General features: G+C 44.9%; 1 protein-coding gene across 1 annotated transcript in view; it reads left to right on the top strand.

Moving 5' to 3' along the window:
• The first annotated feature begins 4,136 nt into the window (after positions 1–4,136).
• The window catches only part of LOC121454870 (ubiquitin-conjugating enzyme E2 E2), a 280,300-nt gene continuing 265,134 nt past the window's right edge, over positions 4,137–19,302 (top strand). Inside the window, exons 1-2 of the mRNA XM_041662242.1 lie at positions 4,137–4,327; positions 9,752–9,935. Coding sequence (XP_041518176.1) covers positions 9,760–9,935 — 176 coding nt within the window. The 5' untranslated portion in view covers positions 4,137–4,327; positions 9,752–9,759. The remainder of the gene's footprint in view (positions 4,328–9,751; positions 9,936–19,302) is intronic.

Consider the following 19,302-nt stretch of genomic DNA (forward strand, 5'->3'; position numbering starts at 1 on the left):
ACCTCTAACTCATGGGAATCCTCCTGCCTCAGGTTTCCAGATGCACTGCATTACAGAAGTGAGTTACCATTTTAAATAAAAGTTTGTGTTGTCCCTTCTTTAACATCTAGACTATTCTTGGTGATCACATGAGCCTACAGACTTTAATCAAAAGATCATTCTTTTCTTTCTTTCTCTCAGGGTTTCTAACTTGTTCTCCATGTTAGGGAGAACTATCAGCCTTGGACAGGCGGAGCAAACGCTATACTACTGAACCACAATTCCCAGTCGCTGGTTTTCTTTTTTCCTTTCTTACTTTCTTTTGCCTTTTTTTTTTTTTTTTTTTTTGAGGGCAGGGGGAGAGGTTTGAGACATGGTTTCTCTGTGTAACAGTCCTGGCTGTCCTGGAACTCACTTTGTAGACCAGCCTGGCCTCGAATTCACAGAGGTCACCTACTTCTATCTCCCAAGTGCTGGGAGTAAAGACATGCTACCACCGCCTGACAGTCTGTGGTTTTCTGAGACAGGGTTTTGCCAACCAGACAAATTCATGACCCTCCCAAGTGCTGGGACAACAGGTGTGTGTCACTATACCAACTCCAGCTTTCTAATCATTGGTCAATCCGAGCTAATAGATGTTTTTTCCAAGGAGTAGAATTGATATTTCATAACCTCTTCTCATTAAGTGCCTAAGAAGGATGGAGGCTCACCAGACAAGGGGCAGAGTCCCCCACAGTGTGACACTTTCTGCTTACATCTCATCTTGTTATTCCCAGAAAAAAAAATTGTCCTACCACTCATCCAAAAAGATAAATAGTGACTCTACTTTCTCCTGAACTTTTCTGTGAGAAAATCAGAGGGATCCTTCAAACATTCCTGTTTGCCAGTTCTGCTTAGAAGCGAATCTATATTAAAACTCAGAGACAAGAGACATAGGAAGGATGGGTGAGTTCACGATGACAGGATGATATAACGGAACTGCAAATATGAGGACAGTGGAGAGGAGGAAATAAAACAGAGGGGGGGAAGGAAGTTCTGCGGGAGGGGCAGGAGGGGAGAGCGGTTGGTCTAGGGATAAGCAATGGTGAGCATTACAGTCTGGAAGGCTGGCTGGGGGCAGAGGGCTGAGGAGGAGGAGGTCACATAGCCATTAGGAGAGCTTTGCTCTTGATGCAGGGTGCAAAGCCATTGGCATTTTTGAGAAGAAGAGAGAAACAATTCAACCTATGTTTTAGTGTTGCATTTTTCTTCTTTTCAGAGCGGCCTCCAGTTTGGTGTTTTTCTGCCTTTGTCTTCTGACTACTGAGATCACAAAGCTGGTCCTGCCACTCTGGCTGCCCTGCTTTAAGAACTTTTGTGTCTCTGCACCCCTCCCTCTGTGTGTGTGTGTGTGTGTGTGTGTGTTTGGCGAGAGCATCGGGAATGAAAAAAAAAAACAGGAGACTTCCACTGAGATTTCACAGTAGCTCAGACTGGGGAAATTAGCAGTAAGTAGGAAAATGGGAACGCATAAGCATTTCTTGAGGGGGTTGTTTTGAGAATTTCATATAAGAATTCAATGTATTTTCATCATATACTACTTTCTATCCTTCTCTAAATCCTCCTGTATCTCTGCCCATGTCCCTGTCTCAAATCTTAAATCTATGTCCTCTCATCTCTTGAAATACACACATACACACACACACTATTGAGTTCAGGTCACGCTGCCTATATAATATGTACATGGTTGTAGCGCTAATCATTGTGGTGTAGGCAACCTTTCTTGTCCCCGAAGAAACCAAGCCTCCCTCAGAAGGCCTTGACTTCTTCTTGTACCTCCTCCACCAGAGGGGCGGCCTTGTGATTTCTCCCCATCTATACTGGCATTTTGACTGGTGTGCTTTCGTGCAGGCAGCGACACTATTGACAGGCTATGGGGACGACATCCCTGCCACACCCGGAAGACATTATTTTGCTGTAGTCCTCCATGTCCTCTGGCTCTTAAAACCTTTCTTCTGCCTCTTCATCTTCCTTAATGTTCTCTGAGTCTTGGGGTGTAGGGGTTGTGTTACAGATGTCACATTTTATAATAGGCACCCACAGTTACAAAGCGCATAAATCTCGGCTTTGACTGGCTGTGGCTCTCTGGAATAACGTTCAACAGACATAGCAGACGACCGAATCTGCAGAATTCGCTAGTGAGTTGAATGCAGAGGATGAAGTTGACAAGGACCTGGAACACGCAAGTCCTCTGAGGACCAGGTTTTCCTCTTCGTTCGTAGTTATATCCCGACTACCTAGACTCAAACTAGAACCTGGCATACAACAATTCATGTTTCTTAAATGAATGAAAAGCGCGAATCAGACTTGTTTTCCTGTTTTGAATTTTGTAAAATATCCGTGAACGCATCTGCAGATTGACAAAACCCTGCTGAAGCACAGTTTCAACAGTATGGAGGCGAAATCCCTCAATTGTTTCCACAGGATGGAAGGTGACATCACCGATTGTATCCCCATGCCCCGCTGTCAGTGACAGAAGTACAAAGAAGCCTTGAAAATGGCTGGAGCAGAAGGTACTTTCTGATACAACGTCCAGTGTAAGGCAACAGCACACGCAGTAGCACAGGATACCAGAGGTGGGGGAACTTGCATGCCTGCTTAGCCTGTGGAAGTCCTGGGTCAAATCCCACATCAAAACAAAACAATTTTTTTTTAACGTTTCAAAACACAGGTATGGCTTTGCTTTCTGTATTCTTGAAACATAATCAGGAGAACGAAAATATGCGAAGATTTCCTGAGGGAAGATGAATTTTATCCACACTTAAGACAGTCTATGAAAGTGTTCTATTTGATCATATTCCAAATATGATGCATTTCTGCTAATACACCGTACCACATCTAAGACGTCATGTGACAGATGTAAGTGGCCACACAAACAAGAAACCCAGGGCTCACCCATTTTGAACCCTCCCACGTATCCTCGAGCTGGCATTCCTGAAGATGCAGGTGCTGTCATCTTGTTCCTCTGTGGTGTTCCAGGCCAGAGACCACTAGCTGCTTTGGGCAGTTTTCAGGGAGGTGATTAATTCAAAGTCCGTTCTTGAAGAATGCATCTGGTGGACGCATTTTCTGTTCCAGACACAGGCAATGGCTCTTGCCTTGCTCCAGTCTGGGGTCTTTTTGGCACTAGTTTCTTTAGGCTGTCTGATCGACTCAGGACTTCTCATGCCCCAGGGTGGCCTATGGCCGCTGGCAGGCTGGTCTCTCCACCTATGTATTGACTAGCATTGATCAAGTGACTTAGACTACATTGGGTTTGCTCTTCTCTTAGGTGGGTATGGAGGTCTGTCATCAGCTGCTCTACCGAGCAGGACTACTGCACAGTCTCAACAGCTCCCAAGTCTCCCAACAGAAGTCAAGAGCAAGCCTAGAACTCTGTTGTTAGGAGAGTTTGGAGGTGTGTGTGTGTGTGTGTGTGTGTGTGTGTATTTGGTGGTGGGGTGAGTTATGGAAGTTGAGTTTACAAAACATGAGCATTATTTTTTAAGTGGCTATTTTGGGCCACAATGACAGGGGAACCTGATGTTCCTCAGGCCACCCACAGCAAGGCTACTATTGTCCCACACCGGTCTCTCTGGCTCAGAGGCAGCCTCCCACTCGTTCTGATAGTGTTGCACCCTTCTTCCCCGCCCTCCCATCCTCCCATGATCCCATGATGGCAGCCTGAGTTCCAGGACAGGACCAGGCACACCCGGAGCCTCCCTCCCTGCAGCAGCTATGGGGTAAACCGAGGCTTCAGCCAGGCCCACGTGAAGTTTTCCCACCGCGGTGCAGGTGGGCCCTGCGCGTGCACGAGTCGGTGGGTGCACGGTGTGGGGGGATTCTCCTTGCCCCTCCCCCCGCTCCCCTGCACAGCACCCTCCTGGGGAGCGCCCCCACCCCTTCGTCCGCGTGTCCCTTTAATGCGCGCGCTCGTCAAGGTCCTCGCGTCCCTCCCCGCCCGTCGCCGTCCAGCCTCGATTTCCCTCCTTCCTTTTCCTTTCTCCTTTGCCCGCCTTTGCCTCCTCCGGCCCAGCCTGGGACTCAGCTGTCACTTTACTTTTGCGCGCGCACCTCACCGGACCCCGCGCGGGCACGCGCCGGCGGGGGCGGGGCGAAAGCGCGGCGCGGGCGCGCGGGCGCGCCGCCGCGAGGCCGACGTGGGGCTCGCGCCGTTTCGGGCTCTCGGGGCGGGCAGGGCGAGTGCGCGCCTGGGAGGGGGCGCGCGCGGACGGCCGGGTGGCGGCGGCGGCGGCGGCTCGCGGAGGCGGCGGCTTCACTCCGGGACTCGGCGTCGGAGCCGCGGCTGGAGCGCGGGCGGCGCCTCGAGGTGAGTGGGCGCGGGCAGGCGGGCGGGCGGGCGTGGCCGCGGCCCGAGCCGCGGCGGGGGGCGCACGGGGACCCCACGCGGCGAGGGGCAGCCGGGCGAGATCCCCGCCCCCGCCGCGGCCTCGGCTCGGGCTCGCGCCCGCGGCCCCTCAGGCCTCGCTGGCCCCTGCGCGTGCCCGCCGGGGCCCGCGTGCCCCTCCCCCCTCCCGCAGAGAGTGGCCCTCCTCCGCCCTCTAGGACCCCTCCCCTCCCCGCCCGCGCCCGCCACAGCCGGGAACTAAGTCTCCGCAAAGTCCAGGATGGATGTCGCGGTGCAAAGTGCCCGGCTGTCCCGAGCTCTTCCCTAATTGCATAATTGCTGCACGAGGTGTCCGTGCGGGCGAGGACCCGCCCGGGAGCACCGGCTGGGTGTGTGCGTGATGCCCCGGGGCGGGGGGCGTCGCACTGGTCTTTTGTAATGCCTGGTGCTTGGCACAGTTTGGCTCCGAAGCCGGTTTTCCTCTGGCTTCTCTGCAGCCCCCACTGGCTTGATTAGAAACTGGATTTCCCCCTGCCCCCCTCCCCCTTTGCTCCTAATGTTTTGATCTATTTACCCTTTTCCAATTTTAATGATCATAAAGCCTGGCTTCTTGTGGCTCTTTTCCCACGACTAACCAGAAATGCCCTATCCATCTTCCCTAAAGGAAATTAAGGCCGCATTAGAGACATCATCACCCTGGGCTCGGTGGTTCTTGGACCCATTTGCTGGTTTGTAGGATTCTTTCACCCCAACCCTTGGATTGTGTAATTTTGAGGGTCTACGAAAGTATTTCCATTTTAAAGTACAAAAGGATGTGCTAGGACTTACCTCTGGTTACCTTACTGTTCAGAAAGATTTTTAAAAGCTGGTCTTAGTTTTAAATCCTTGGGTTTTGGAAAAGCACGCTGTGGAAATGTGATAATCGAATCTGAATCTTGGGAATCCAAATATTTGTCTTTAACTCAGGCAGCTGGGATGCTCCTGGGCGCTTTGCAGTTTCATATGTGGGCGACGATGAAGATGGAGTGTTTTCATATGTCATACCTTGAGCTGTTTCCCTAGGGAACGGCTCACTTCCCCCCAGTCAAGAGCTCTACTGTTGTTTTCTGCATAAATATCTTTTCAGTCATCTGAAAAGCTGGATAGCTCTACATGTTCGGCATACAATATAAAATATTTTACATTTTGGAAAAGTTTAGAAATCCCAAGTAGTTTTTTTTTTTTTTACAAGATGCTGAATACAAGTTCACATTTTCCTGTCGTAGCAGCTTAAACGAGTACTTCCTTTTTCAAGTTTTTTTTCTTTTATCATCACATCTCATGATTTGAGTAGTAATGTGGACTTGACTCTTGTTAGTTTCATCGGTGGGATTTGCAGCCATATTCTTTTGTTTTTATGGAAGAGGTGAATTTCATTCACCATGCTGGTAATTTACAGAGTCCAATCACCACATAGAACACCTAGCGAAGAAAGCTTAGAAAATCAGTGTGTTTGAATTCTTAAATGTAACATGTTTTTGGAAAATCCACCATATTATCTTATGTTTAGTTAGGAACTAAGGTTTACTTTGAATCTGAAATGAAAATACCACTTTAGGTATCTTAAGATCTTTGAAACTGTCATTGGAGGATATATTTGTGTGTAGAACCCTGAAATTTAACTTCCTTTAGGTTGGGTAATCGTATGGAATTAGCTCTTTAGGAATTAATTTTGAAGTGCCTGTAAAGATAATATTTAAAAGTTTATATTCAGGGACTTACTCATTTATACTTTAGAGAGACAGTTTTATACATATAGTTAATTAGAATGATCTATAGAATATTATCTTTCATAAAAATTCATTGTGCCTGCGTGTGCAATCACTTTGCCCCATATTTTTTTCTGTAATCAAGGATTCAGAAGACACTCAAACGACATTCCTTTATTTTTTGACTTCTGAAAAGGAGATGCGAAACCTTTATTTATAAATGATTCAATAATGATTATCAGTGGCCTTGGGTGGATTTGTCTTTTGTAGGTCAAACTTTGGATGAAATAAGGTATCTTAAATCAAAAGTAGAAATAATTTTTTTTAACTGTCAAACTGTAGAAATTATGCTTCTATTTAGACATTTAAATACTTTCCGTGGCAGTTTTGGATTGAACCCAGGCCTTCACATGTGTTTGGTGAGTGCTCTACCACTGAGCCACACCCCCTAAGCCATTCAGTAGTATTTTTAGTAGTTTCTCTTCTGGTATTCTGTAGTAGTTTATGAAATTTATGGCATTTTACATCATAGAGTATTCTATTCGGTAATTCCGTAGTTGACATCTTATTAGGTGTATGTAAATGTCCATGAAGAATGCTGAGCCGAGGCGTGTGTGGCTGTATGGATAACTCCGTGCACAGCTGGGCACAGCTGTGACTTGACATAGCACTCGTAGCTGTGGCTTCAGTGTAAGGTAACTTTTTCTGTGGTTCCTGTATTTGCTGGGTGATGGATTGCCTCAGGTGTAGGATACATACCACGATTTTTCACTGGCTCACATCTCTTAAAAGTTTGCCAGCAGCACCTTGCCCCGAGAGCGCTGCTTTTTCTTTCCCCGTACATCTGCTCTGTCTAGCATGCTACAGTGCACATACTTACAAGGTTTTTAGCTTTTGGTATATTTGAACTCAAAGAAGCAAGCTGAAAGAAAGAATACAAATATTAAACCCAATAATAAGAACGTTAAAGTCGAATAAAAAAAAATGGAAGAAAAACCAAGAAATATGCTCAGACTTTTAGAGCTAGACATGAAACACACTGACATCAAATTTCAGTGTTCTATTAAGTGACTTTATTGTCATAAAAGGTGTCTTAGCCATGGAGAATGATGCTCTCCATTTCCAGAAGAGGGAGGAGAGTAGGCCCGGGTTCCCATGAGAGTCTGAGAGCTATTGGGACAGGCTATAAGGGACTGATAGGGCTGAGGGTGGTGATGTTATGTGTTGTCTTCTATAAGGGACTGTTAGGGCTGAGGGTGGTGATGTTATGTGTTGTCTTCTATAAGGGACTGTTAGGGCTGAGGGTGGTGATGTTATGTGTTGTCTTCTGTGAGGAACTGTTAGGGCTGAGGGTGGTGATGTTATGTGTGGTGTCTTCTATAAGGGACTGTTAGGGCTGAGGGTGGTGATGTTATGTGTTGTCTTCTATAAGGGACTGTTAGGGCTGAGGGTGGTGATGTTATGTGTTGTCTTCTGTGAGGAACTGTTAGGGCTGAGGGTGGTGATGTTATGTGTGGTGTCTTCTATAAGGGACTGTTAGGGCTGAGGGTGGCGATGTTATGTGTTGTCTTTTGATGCTTCAGCTCTGTGCATCCCGATTCTTCCGGTCCTTGGCTGTGCTTATTTGTCTTATACAGAGACGTTTGTCTCATGAAACTCTGCTAGAGGCCTGTGTTGAAAAATCACCATGGACTGATGATGGTGAGAGCTGATCAGAGTTACTGGGGCATGTCTTTGGACTAGGTAATGATCGTGATGGATTGCTTTAAGTGAGGCTTCTGGTTTTGGGTGCACTGAGGCGTACTCTTGAACATATCAGAAGCAGGTTGAGTTCAAAGTTTTAATTTAAGAGTCTTTTTCAAGAAGAATTTAGATAAATCTCCCACCCCCTTGTGTGTGTGTGTGTTGATGATGATGGTGATGGTGTTGGTGGTGAGGGTGTTTGTCACAGGCAGTCTCCTTTTTCAAAGACATGTCTGAGCCTTAGCTCTATGATACCCGAAGTGATTGCTGGTGGCTTGAGGCCCTGTAGAGTCCGGGCATGAGTTTTGTCAGTTCAGTTCTGGGTCTCTCCGCTTGTTGGGTCAGACAGGATGTAATAGCAAGGATCAAACTGGGGTGATTGCGATGGAATGAGATTGGAGGAGGGATATCCTTTTCGCTCCGTGCGTTCTTGTGTCTGTTATCCAGGTTACAACGGCAGCCTAGGTATCAGGGCATTGAGGAAATTGAGTTGGTAATCGGAGCTGCTCCAGGAGCATGAACTCAGAGCAAAGTGAATTTCCAACCTCGAGGGTGATTTCCTCCAGACTGAGGGGAAAAAAAAAAAACAATCCGTCAGTGTCTCAGTCCAGTCTCTATCTCTTGTGAAACGCGGTTGCTCAGTGGAGCTGGGTCAGTGCCCACACCCTCGTAAGCTTCAGTTCTTGTTTGGAATCATGTGGCTTCTGTTCTGTTATCACAAAGGTTACTTAAGACAATTTCCCAGCTTAGAGGATTTTAACCTTGGCTCAGCTCTGAGGATGTATCAATTGTGAGTGTGGCAGTGTCCTGTTTCTCAGCCCTGGGCCTCCTTGCAGTGACTTGCCGGGACACTTTGCAGGTCTGTTTACCCTGTCCAGACTTCCCATAGCTGAGCACAGAGTGCACAGCACAGTGCCCGGGAAAATTAGACTCTGAATCCTTTTTTCTCTTTCTGCCTTTTAAAAAGATCTACTTACTTTTATTTTCTGTGTATGGGGTTTTGTTTGCTTGTATGTCTGTGTACCACATATGTGCCTGGTGCCCAGGGAGGTCAGAGAGGGTGTCATATCTGCTGGAGCTGGAGTTACAGACCGTTGTGAGCCACTGTGTGGGTGTCGGGAATGGAGCCCAGGTTCTCTGCAAGAGCAGCCAGTGCTCTTAACCTCTGAGCCATCTCCCAGGCCTCTTCTGGTGTGTCTTATGCCAGTCCTTTTGAGATGTAACTCACCTTATGACATTAGTCTCCTCATTTTTTGTATATACTGGAGCTTGAACTCTGCTGACATGCGCTCTGCCCAAACTATACCTCCACCATCTTAAAATGTACAATTTAGCCTGGGGGTTGAAGGTAGCTCAGTGGTGCTTGCCTAGCATGGTGAGACCTTGGCTTCAGTCTCCAGCGCCACAGAAGCAAAGCCGAACATGCTGAGGCTTTTCTACTCTGACCTCCGCTTAAGTTAAGAACATTGCTATCACTTTCTGTCCATTAAAAGTCACTTCCCTTCAGTCTGTCTCTGTCCCCATGCATTTACCTGTCTGGACATTTCTTACAAGAGAGCTTTGCAGTCTGTGGTCCTCCTGACTGGCTTCTCTCAGTGTAAAGATTCAAGGTCTTCCCGCTGAAGCATGCAGATCCCAGACTTCATTTGCCATGTGGCTGCACCACGCTTGACTATCAGTTAGAGAATGTTTGAATTGTTTCCACTTTTTGTCTCGTGAATAAAATTCCTACCAATATTTGGGTCTGAATTTTCATGAACTCATAGAAGAAAAGTGTGGGCCACTCCCAGAGTTACTTGTTTTTATACCTAGTTTGACTTCCTTCGCTTCTTAGGTTCGTTTCTCCCCATTCTGGATGTTTCCTGTCCTAGTCCCTCCCACAGCAGAATAAAGGAGGCTTCATCCTTTGTTCCAGGATCTAAAATGTCCACGGAGGCACAGAGAGTGGACGACAGCCCAAGCACTAGTGGAGGGAGCTCCGATGGGGATCAGCGGGAGAGCGTCCAGCAAGAACCCGAGCGAGAGCAAGTTCAGCCCAAGAAGAAGGAGGGGAAGATATCCAGCAAGACGGCTGCCAAACTGTCCACCAGTGCCAAAAGGTACCCAGCTCCTGTCGGCTTTGTGTTTGCCCTCAAGTTAGAACCTTAAACTCAGCTTTTCACTTGCATTTAGTTACTTTTCTGGAATGAAGATCATAGAGTTTACATATTTCCCCCACTTTTATATAATTTTTATATGTGTTTTTAATTGTGAAAAACTTTTAAAAGCCAGTTTAGAGTCACGGCATATTATAAAATCCGTACTTGTGGTGTATTGATATATTTCTATCTTAGAAAAACATGAGCACGACATTATAAAAGTCTAATTTGATTTATGGTTATTTGATCGTGAATATATTTTTCCATTCAGTAACAGAATAGACATTAGAATCATTTGACTAGGGATGGGGAGTGGGGAGATGGCTCAGTGGGCAAAGGGCTTGTTGCTGAGTCCAGATTAGTGTCACCCCTATAAAAACCAGGCATGGTGGGGCACATCTGTAACCACAGTGCTCTGAGTGGGGATGGTGGGGAGAGCGGAGGGAGTGTGTGTGGGGGGGACACAGGTGGGTCCTGTAACTCACTGGCCATCAAGCCTTGTCCAGTCAGTGAATTAAGTGAAGAGATTCTATCTCAACGATAGCAAAAAACAAACCAAGATGAACAGGAGTGAAAGGGGAGATAACTGATGTTGACCTCTGGTTTATCCATACGTACACACACACACACACACACACACACACACATATGCACACACACATTCTCACTCTCACAAATACACTTGTGCACACATGTACACACGTACGCCACTATTGAAGTAATTATTAGTGATAACCCTCCCAGTTGGTAAAGTCAGAAACACTAGTGTTAATGCATCTTGATTTCATTACATTTGGTGGGGGCTGGTCTTGATGCCAGCTTCCTCTCTCCCTAGAGAATGGAGAGATCTGGGAAGGAGATACTTGGATGATGCTCTATCGCTACTTCAACCTCTTACAGTGATCGGCACATCAGCGGGCTCAGAGGGAATCTGCTTTGATAGCATTATATTATAGCCTGGTGCTTGGAAGATAATTTGAAAGGCAGATTATGTTCTGTGGACTCGTGCTTCCTTGTGATTTTATGTTCATTAATACCCTTTTAAAGAATAAAAATAGCAAGTAGGTGTTAGTTTAACTTTCTTCTCATCACATGTAACTTCAGGTTCAGGAAGCACTCCTGAATGATGGCTTTATAAACCACAGGAAGATATGATTAGGGAATGCATCTCCTCCAAACCAGAGACTGTGTCCTTCTAACTGAGTCCTACCCAGAGGCCCAGGGTGAGCCTTTGTAGGCTCTCTGGCCAAAGTAATGGTGACTAGTTGGTAAGACGTCCAAGCTGACTAGATACAGGGTATCCAACTGTCTGATAGCCTGCTGTGACGCTGTGATCCACAGATGTGTTAGGTCACCGTCATAGCTGTCCTGATGCATGCAGCCTAAGTACTCCTGCCTGAATAGCCACTTCTTCCATGCCGGAATCTCTGACCGCTGGTGAGAAATTTGTATAAAGGCAGATAGCTCTCGATATTTACACATTTAAACTGGAACACGCTAGGGCAGGAAAACGTTTCTGTTTCTCTTTGCTGTTATACCCTGTGTCCAGGGGTCCTTAGCCGGGTGACTTTTCTCCCCCTAAGGTGGAGTGCAGACACCTGCTCCTGCTAAGTGGGACTAGGATAGGGTGGATGAGAAAGGCCAGGAGTGGAGCAATGTAGCATTTAGGTAAAAACTGGGTTGGGGTGTCTGGGTAAAACTGTTCAAATCCAGGTCTTACGTAGTTCCATCTAGAAACTCAATGCTCATGTTTTGTAAACTCAGCTTCCATAAAGCCAGCCCCTAGCTGCCGACACTGAAGGTTTTCAGAGCTGCTTCCAGCAGGGGAGAGAGAGGACGAGATAGGTCTGTGGGGAGTGGTCCTGCTGGCCTGTCCTCTCCTCCCCTGTGACAGGCAGGGGAGAGAGAGGACGAGACAGGTCTGTGGGGAGTGGTCCTGCTGGCCTGTCCTCTCCTCGCCTATGACTGTTGAGCACTAGAGATTTTTCGTTTCTCTGGTTGGGGGTATCCCTACAAAAAAATCCTCAGGACAAAGCCTGCCTTTGAAGGAAAGTATGCTGTTTAGTGTGGAACCATTTTCCACTATGTTTTAGAAAGCACACCCTAATGGTTTCATGAATCAATTATGGATGAAAGGCCCCCTTCCCCGCTTTTTTGTTTTTGGAGTCAGGTTTTCTCTGTGTAAAAACTATCCTGGCTGTAGGCCTCAATCTCAGAGATCTGACTGCCTTGCCTCCCAAGTGATGGAACTAAAGGCGTGTGTGAAAGATCCTCTTTATATAGGGAATAAAACCAACTTTAGAGATGGTTTTCTGTGCCTCATCCTGGTTGCCATCCAATAGGAAATACCGTTAATGCTGCTATCTAGTAAGTGTGTATAAAGTAAAGTATGTGAAGTCATTTTACATGTAAAAATGCTGCTTGGTTGCTAAATTGTTTATATGAAAAAGTAAGGTTTGTTTTTAAGGTTCTAAAAATGTGGAAAAATGGAGAATCACGGAGGGGAAGGGGGCCTCCTCACACTCACGCACTGACCCTGTGCCTAGGCTGGTCAGCTCACTCTCTTCTTGCTGTTTTAAAGCTTTGGACTTGTTTCAGAAATGAGGCTTTCCTTTGGTTCTGGGGTTTCACTGAGGACCTAAAACAAAATTTTAATTTGTATTTTTTTTTAAATGAGTCACTATTTATGTGAAAAGTCTTCCTGAGTGCAATAATTCTGTGAAATAAGAGGCAGCCACAAAGCTTGTACCCAGGAGACACGATCTGCTTGGATCCCAGGTTCTAGTACTTTGTAGCTCTCTGCCTTGGACACAGCTTAGGGTCTCTATCTAGTCATACTTTCCCTTGCTTCAGGATGGGGATGTGCTTGAGATAGACCCAGACTGTATAGCCCAGGCTGGCTTTGAACCTGAGATCCTCTTGCCCCAGTGTCCCAAGGGCTGGGGTTACAGGTATGCTACCATGCCCAGCTCACTCAGTTTTCTTTTTTGCAAAATTAAGAAAATGGTGCCCTTCTCAGAGAGGTGCCATGAGTTTGTATTTTGCTTATAGTAAGCTCTTGAAAATAGTTCCTGTCAGCGAGCCTGCATGCCAGTTACTGACTGCGAGGATATTTTTCAGTTCCATTTGGTGCAAGTGTTGGCACAGACATGCTGCTGTTCATCTCAAGGACTTAGTGTTGGTGTTCTAGGGCTACTCGATGTTGTAATTAATCCATTTTGTAGTAACTCAGGTAAAGTGCTTTCCACTTAGGGGCTCAGTTTCTAAGTGAATTGTAATGCTAGAGTTTTAAGATTAATAATAACTGTAATAAATCTACTATAATTGTAGAATTAATGTGTTGTAGAAATGTTTCCTTAAAATATCTCATTCTTGAGGTATCACAGAATAAGGTTCTACACATTTAAGTGTTGAAACAGCAGCCCGAACTTCTGCAATTTTTGGCGTCCAGAGGGAAGGTTACATTATGACACATTGCTCTTTGAGAACGGTTTTATCTTAGTGTGTTCCTACCACAGTTGCTTCTCCTGAAGTGTCTATGCTGCTCTGTGATATTTGCAAATATGTAGTTGGACAGTTATATGATGTCCAAAATGACAAATGTATACAATTTTGATTAAATTACTAGTCAGTTCCATAAAGCATCTATTTTGAGTCCTCATTGAATTGACTCTGCCTTGTTCACATTGGTATTTCAATAAATATGAATTTTTAAATCAGATTTATTTCAGATTAGTTTGCTCAGAGTTGACGTTGTATTGTTACTGGACTTTTGAGTGTAGTGCCATTCTAGAAGGCATGTTAGGTTTTCAGCTTCACACTTTTGTTAGCCTGAAAGGTGGATTTTAGTGTGTTCCAGTGTGATCTTTTGTTCTATGATGGACTCTTCAAAGTTTGCTTATAATGACTGTGTTTCCTTGATATGCACATTTTAAAGCTTTTCCATGTTTTCTAATCGGCAGGCATTTTACAGTTGATGCACACTGTGAATTGATGATGTGTCCTAGGTCAGCGGTCTCTTAAAATGACAGGTCCCTGGTACTTCTCAGCATTCAAAATTAAATTCTAGGCTTATGTGCAATGGCAGTTGTTTTATTCTAGAGACTGTTTTGTCATTAAAAGTATGAAAATAAAATTAGTGTGATGCGTTCTTGAGAACAAGCTGTCTGTGGCAGGAAATGCTCGGTTGGTGAGGAGTGAAGATGTGTCTGTCTTAAGGCATGCAGAGGGTATAGAAGTCTAGATGTAGGGGCTGGAGAGATGGCTCAGCAGTTATAGAGCCAACAGCTCTTTCGAGGACCCTAGTTCCATCCCCAGCACCCATATCAGACCGCTCACAACCACCTGTAACTCCAGTGTCAGGGGAGCTGACATCTTCACCTGGCCTCCTTGGGAGTCTGCACACACACAGCTTACACATATCTGGACATACACAGAAATAAAAATAAAATTATAAAAAAAGTCAGGCCTAGCATTGGGAGACAGAGAGAGGTGGATGGGTCTCTGTCAGTGCAAGGCTACCTAGGGTGACACAGTGAGAGTCTGAAAGGAATGGAGAAGAACTTGCAGGCATGGTGAAATGTCTGTGCTGCTGAGGCTCCCCTCCCTGCCTGTCAGCCCAGTGTTCTTGCTGTGCTGAGCCCTGGGTGAGTGAGGGAACTTCCTCTAACCCAGATTTCTGTGTGCATGTTGTACATGCGTACTGCTTCAGTTTCCTGAAGTGTATTCACAGAGCCTCCATCCGTCTAACTTTGGTTCCTCAGGTGAGTCTGAATGAATTATGACTGTTAACCACTCCCTTCCTATATCTTCTTTAAAAAAAAAAAAAAGCAGCCAATAGCCTCACATATTGACAGCGTGGTCTGCTCATGCCCTCCTGGACACAGCATCATGTTAGTTACGTCAGATAAACTGGCAAACAGGTGAACTTGGCTTCTAGCTCTTTAGGGAAGAGTGTGCACTTGCTAGCTTGCCTATCAGAATCTTGGGTTATAGCATATCGGATGATGGGAATCGGAAACACAGCCGGTTATCTTGTTGGCTTATGGCTAAGACAGTTGTTAAAAGTAACCTTTTAGCCGGGCGGTGGTGGCGCACGCCTTTAATCCCAGCACTCGGGAGGCAGAGGCAGGCGGATCTCTGTGAGTTCGAGGCCAGCCTGGTCTACAAGAGCTAGTTCCAGGACAGGAACCAAAAGCTACGGAGAAACCCTGTCTCGAAAAATCAAAAAAAAAAAAAAAAAAAGTAACCTTTTAGTTTGCCTTAGAAGAGAATTAATTGTCTCAGTCTTTCTTGCTTATGTGGAGTAACCGGCCTTAGTTTCCTTCCTGTAAATGAGGGTGGATAGAGCAATACTAGAGAATTCTGTGTGATTTGTTTAATTCACTCTTAGTGACCTCAGATCATCACATCAAAGGTCCCCTTTAAGGGTGAAGTACTGACACTTTCTCATTGTGTCTCACCCCAGGGACAGGACGTGAAATAACTCTCCCTTACTCCTTATTTAAGACAGAGAAACTTAGTAGATTCCACAATCACAGTTTTTGGAGATTGAATTGAATTGCTGTCATTTAATATAGCAGGGCACCTTGCAATTGTTTAAATAGCAATTCTTTGTATAATCCTTTCTGTCCAGAGAAACAGCCATTCTTAGGTAACGGTAGCTCAAAAATACATTGTAATATATTGACTTATTGCTTAGAGTTGTCGAATTTATCAGGAAATCACTTTTGTATTGAATATATGGACCCATGGATGCTCGGAGAGAAATTTGGGTTCTTTGGGTGGAATTCTCTGACAGGAAATTAGAATTTTTGTCAGATTCTTTTTTGTTTTTCAGATTAGCTTTTTGAAAATCCCAATAAAGTTCTTTTAAGTTAAAATGGTTTTCAGCTGGGTGTGTCTGGTACACGCCTGTAATCTTAGCACTTCGGAGTTCGAGCTCAAATCGCCCAGACTGCATAGCTATACTGGGTCTCAAAATCAAGATTCTTTCGTTGTTTAAAGGTGCTCTTTGAATGCTTGCTTCTTGTTTCCTTTTTTCTAATTTTAGAAACAGTTGATAGAAGTCACTTGTGGGCTGCAGAGATAGCTTAGAGGTTAAGGGCATGAACTGTTCCTGAAGAGAATCGAAGTTCCATTCCCAGCACCCACATGAAGCAGCTACCAGCTGTCTGTCACTCCAGCGCCAAGGGATTGGATGCCACCCTCTAATCTGTGTCTGCACTCATGTGCATGGGTTTACAAAGATATGCATGCTATACCTAATTAAAAACAAAAGAGAAGACACATTTGAAAAAGTCACACATCTCTCAAGCAAATCGCCCAAGGTAGGGAGTTTTTTTCTTAATAGGAAGCAGTAATATTTTTGCCCCTGCTTCTTCCAGATAGCCCCCACAGTTTTGATTATTTTTAAATTTATTTTTATTTTATGTGTATGTTGGTGTATCGCATGCATTGCCTAGTGTTTAGAGGAGGCTCGAAGAGGCCATCGGATCCCTGCAATGGAGTCATGGGCAGCTGTGAGCTTTGTGTGATTGCTGGGAAGCAAACCCAGGCTCCTCTGGAAAAGCTAGTACTTTTAATCTCTGAGCTGTCTCTCCAGTCCTACACTTGACAGTTTTTGAAGAAACCTTGTAGATATCTCTGGTTTTAACCCTTCTTTTAAATTAGCAAATTCTACCTTTTGACATCTTGCTCTGAAATACTAGTATTTACTTAGCTTACCTAGCACTCTTTATATTCTAAACAATATATTTAAACTTTCATTTCCTTCACATTCCCCTAGTATTTTTTTGGTGCAGACTTTGACAAATGGTGATGCTAATACTGTAATTGTGTGATAATTTTTTCCCTGCTACCCCTCATTGACCTGTAACTTTTTTTTTAAGATTTATTTATGTTTACTTCATAGGTTTAAGATTTGTTTTCCCCTAGGAGGCCAGAATAGGGTATCAGATCCCCTGAAACTGGAGCAACAAACATTTGTGAGCCACCTTGTTGGGTGCTGGGAACCAAGGTTCTCTGCAGGAGAAGCGAGTGCTCCTAGCCGCAGAGCTGCTTCCCCAGCCCTCCGCCCTGGGAGTTATTAGCTATCATTAATGTTACACCTTCAAGGGCCAGCATTTGTGATGTTTACATGGAATAGCAGCTGCACCCAGTCTTCTGTGCAGTCTGCTAATAAAAGGTCAACCAGTTGTCCGGGTGTGGATGGTCAACCCAGGCGGAACAGCGTGGGGAATTAGGTTTCCTGCAAACTCCCTGTGACTCCCGAGCTGCAAATTAAGTCAGAGCATTTAGTTAAATAGATCAACCCCTTCACATAACATGTCCTTTGATTAAAAATATACTGCATTTATGCTTCCTTCATACTTGATTTATGCTTTCTTGCACAAGTTTCTTTTACTTTGGGGATTTTAATTGTTTTTTTTTCCTGTCCCTTTGTCCTTTAATCATTCATTTTAAGTTTTATTTTTATTTTTTGGTGGTACTGGGGTTCAAACCCAAGACCTTAGATACTCTGGGCAAATGCTATTCCACAAAACTATACCTCCATTTGTTTTGAAACTTTCTTATGTTTGATACATTCTAAAGCTTACTTTCGTCAATTACAGCGTGTGTGGTTTCCACTTTTCAGGCTCTTTTCCTTTGTAGTTTATTCTCTTGCATTTTTGCACTCCCTTTTCCTGAATGGGGATGTGAGTCTGCTGGTGTGGTGCTCAGCTTGCCTTAGTTAGCCCGGACTCACCCACTGCACCGAAAAGCCTGTTTTATGTCTCTTTTCAGGCCTTTGGTACTTGTTTTTTTTTTTTTCTTTTTCACTTTTCAGTCAGCTTATTCATATGCAAATGGTAATTACCGAGTGTTGAGGGTTCATCAGGCTCCTGCTTGTTAGCCTGTTCACTTTCTAGAACAGGAGCTGAGGCACACAGAACAGGTGGAAGCTGTGGCTTTGCTGGTGTCTGCAGCTAGGGGCCCAAAGGAAAACTAAAATGAAAGTTTTTTTTTATACTTTATCAGTCTGGATCTCTGTCAAAATACCTCAACCCTGAGTGTGGATTAGAGACAGGAACATTATGGTTGTGTTGCTCTTTCTATAGGAAACTAGTAGCAGTCCTGTGGGAGGAATCATGTTTACATTAGTCATTCATTTGTTGGCTTAAAAGATATATAGGAAAAGGGTTGGCAAGATGGCTCAGCAGATAAAACAGTTGCCACCAAGCCTGACAAGTTGAATTTGATCATGGAGCCCACAGGAAGAAAGGAGAAAAGTAATCTCCCAGGTTGTCCTCTGACTCTGTGTGTGTGTGTGTGTGTGTGTGTGTGTAAGAATACAATAAAGGATCACATATAAATAAATGTAAACAAAGATACAGAATGAAATAGTTTGAGCATGCATGTTATTTAAACCTTTTCAACCTACTTTAGTTAGTTTAGCTGTCACTCATGCACTTGCTACCGTAATTATGCAGCTCTCCTACTAACCTCACTTATGAATGAAGCTGCTTTTGAGAGTGCTGTATTTGTTGTAAGGTGTGAACCATAGATAAGAGCGCCAGCGGCACTCAGAAAGCAGTGGGGGCACCACTAGTGTCTGAATGCACATAGGGTGTTAGGTGTGGCTACAAACCCAAGTAGAACACTGTGCATGAATGGACTGGGGTGTAGCTCACTGGTAGTGATGTGTTTAACATCTACGAGTCCATGGGTTTCATTCCTGGAAACAGCCTCCCACCCCCACCCCACCCCATAACATGAGAATAAAGGCAAGTGTCAGAATATTTTCTTTCTTCATGTCAGGCTCATGCAATGACATTAAAATACTGCATGCAGCATTCAGGTGGAGGAGGAGGAGCCACTTGTTCGTTACCCAGACTCCCAAAATAACCACACAGAAACTGTATTAATTAAATCGATGCTTGGCCAATAGCTTAAGCATATTTTTAGCTAGCTCTTCTATCCTGAACTAACCCATCTCCATTAATCTACATATTGCCGCATGGCTGTTGTTTACTGGGGAAAGTTCCATCCAGTGTCTCTCTCACAGGGCTCCATGGCTTCTCCTGACTCCGCCTTCTTTTCCCACATTTAGTTTAGTTTAGTTTTCCCCGCCTCCCTCTGTTCCGCCCTGCCATAGGTCCTGAGATCTATGCCCTTCAGGTGTAATGTATACAGTATTCAAGTATACTACACACTCTATTTAGGTATGATGCGCATAGAATTCAGGTATTTACAGCAGAAGGAACGGATGGTGTCAGGCTTGAAAGCTGCAGCCAGCTGTGACTATTACCCGCGTCTGGGTCTCAGGTTGGAGTTAATACTTACATTT

Source organism: Microtus oregoni, unplaced genomic scaffold, assembly GCF_018167655.1.
Source record: "Microtus oregoni isolate MIOR12 unplaced genomic scaffold, Mior012 000013F_ref0000133, whole genome shotgun sequence".
Taxonomy (NCBI): Eukaryota; Metazoa; Chordata; class Mammalia; order Rodentia; family Cricetidae; genus Microtus; species Microtus oregoni.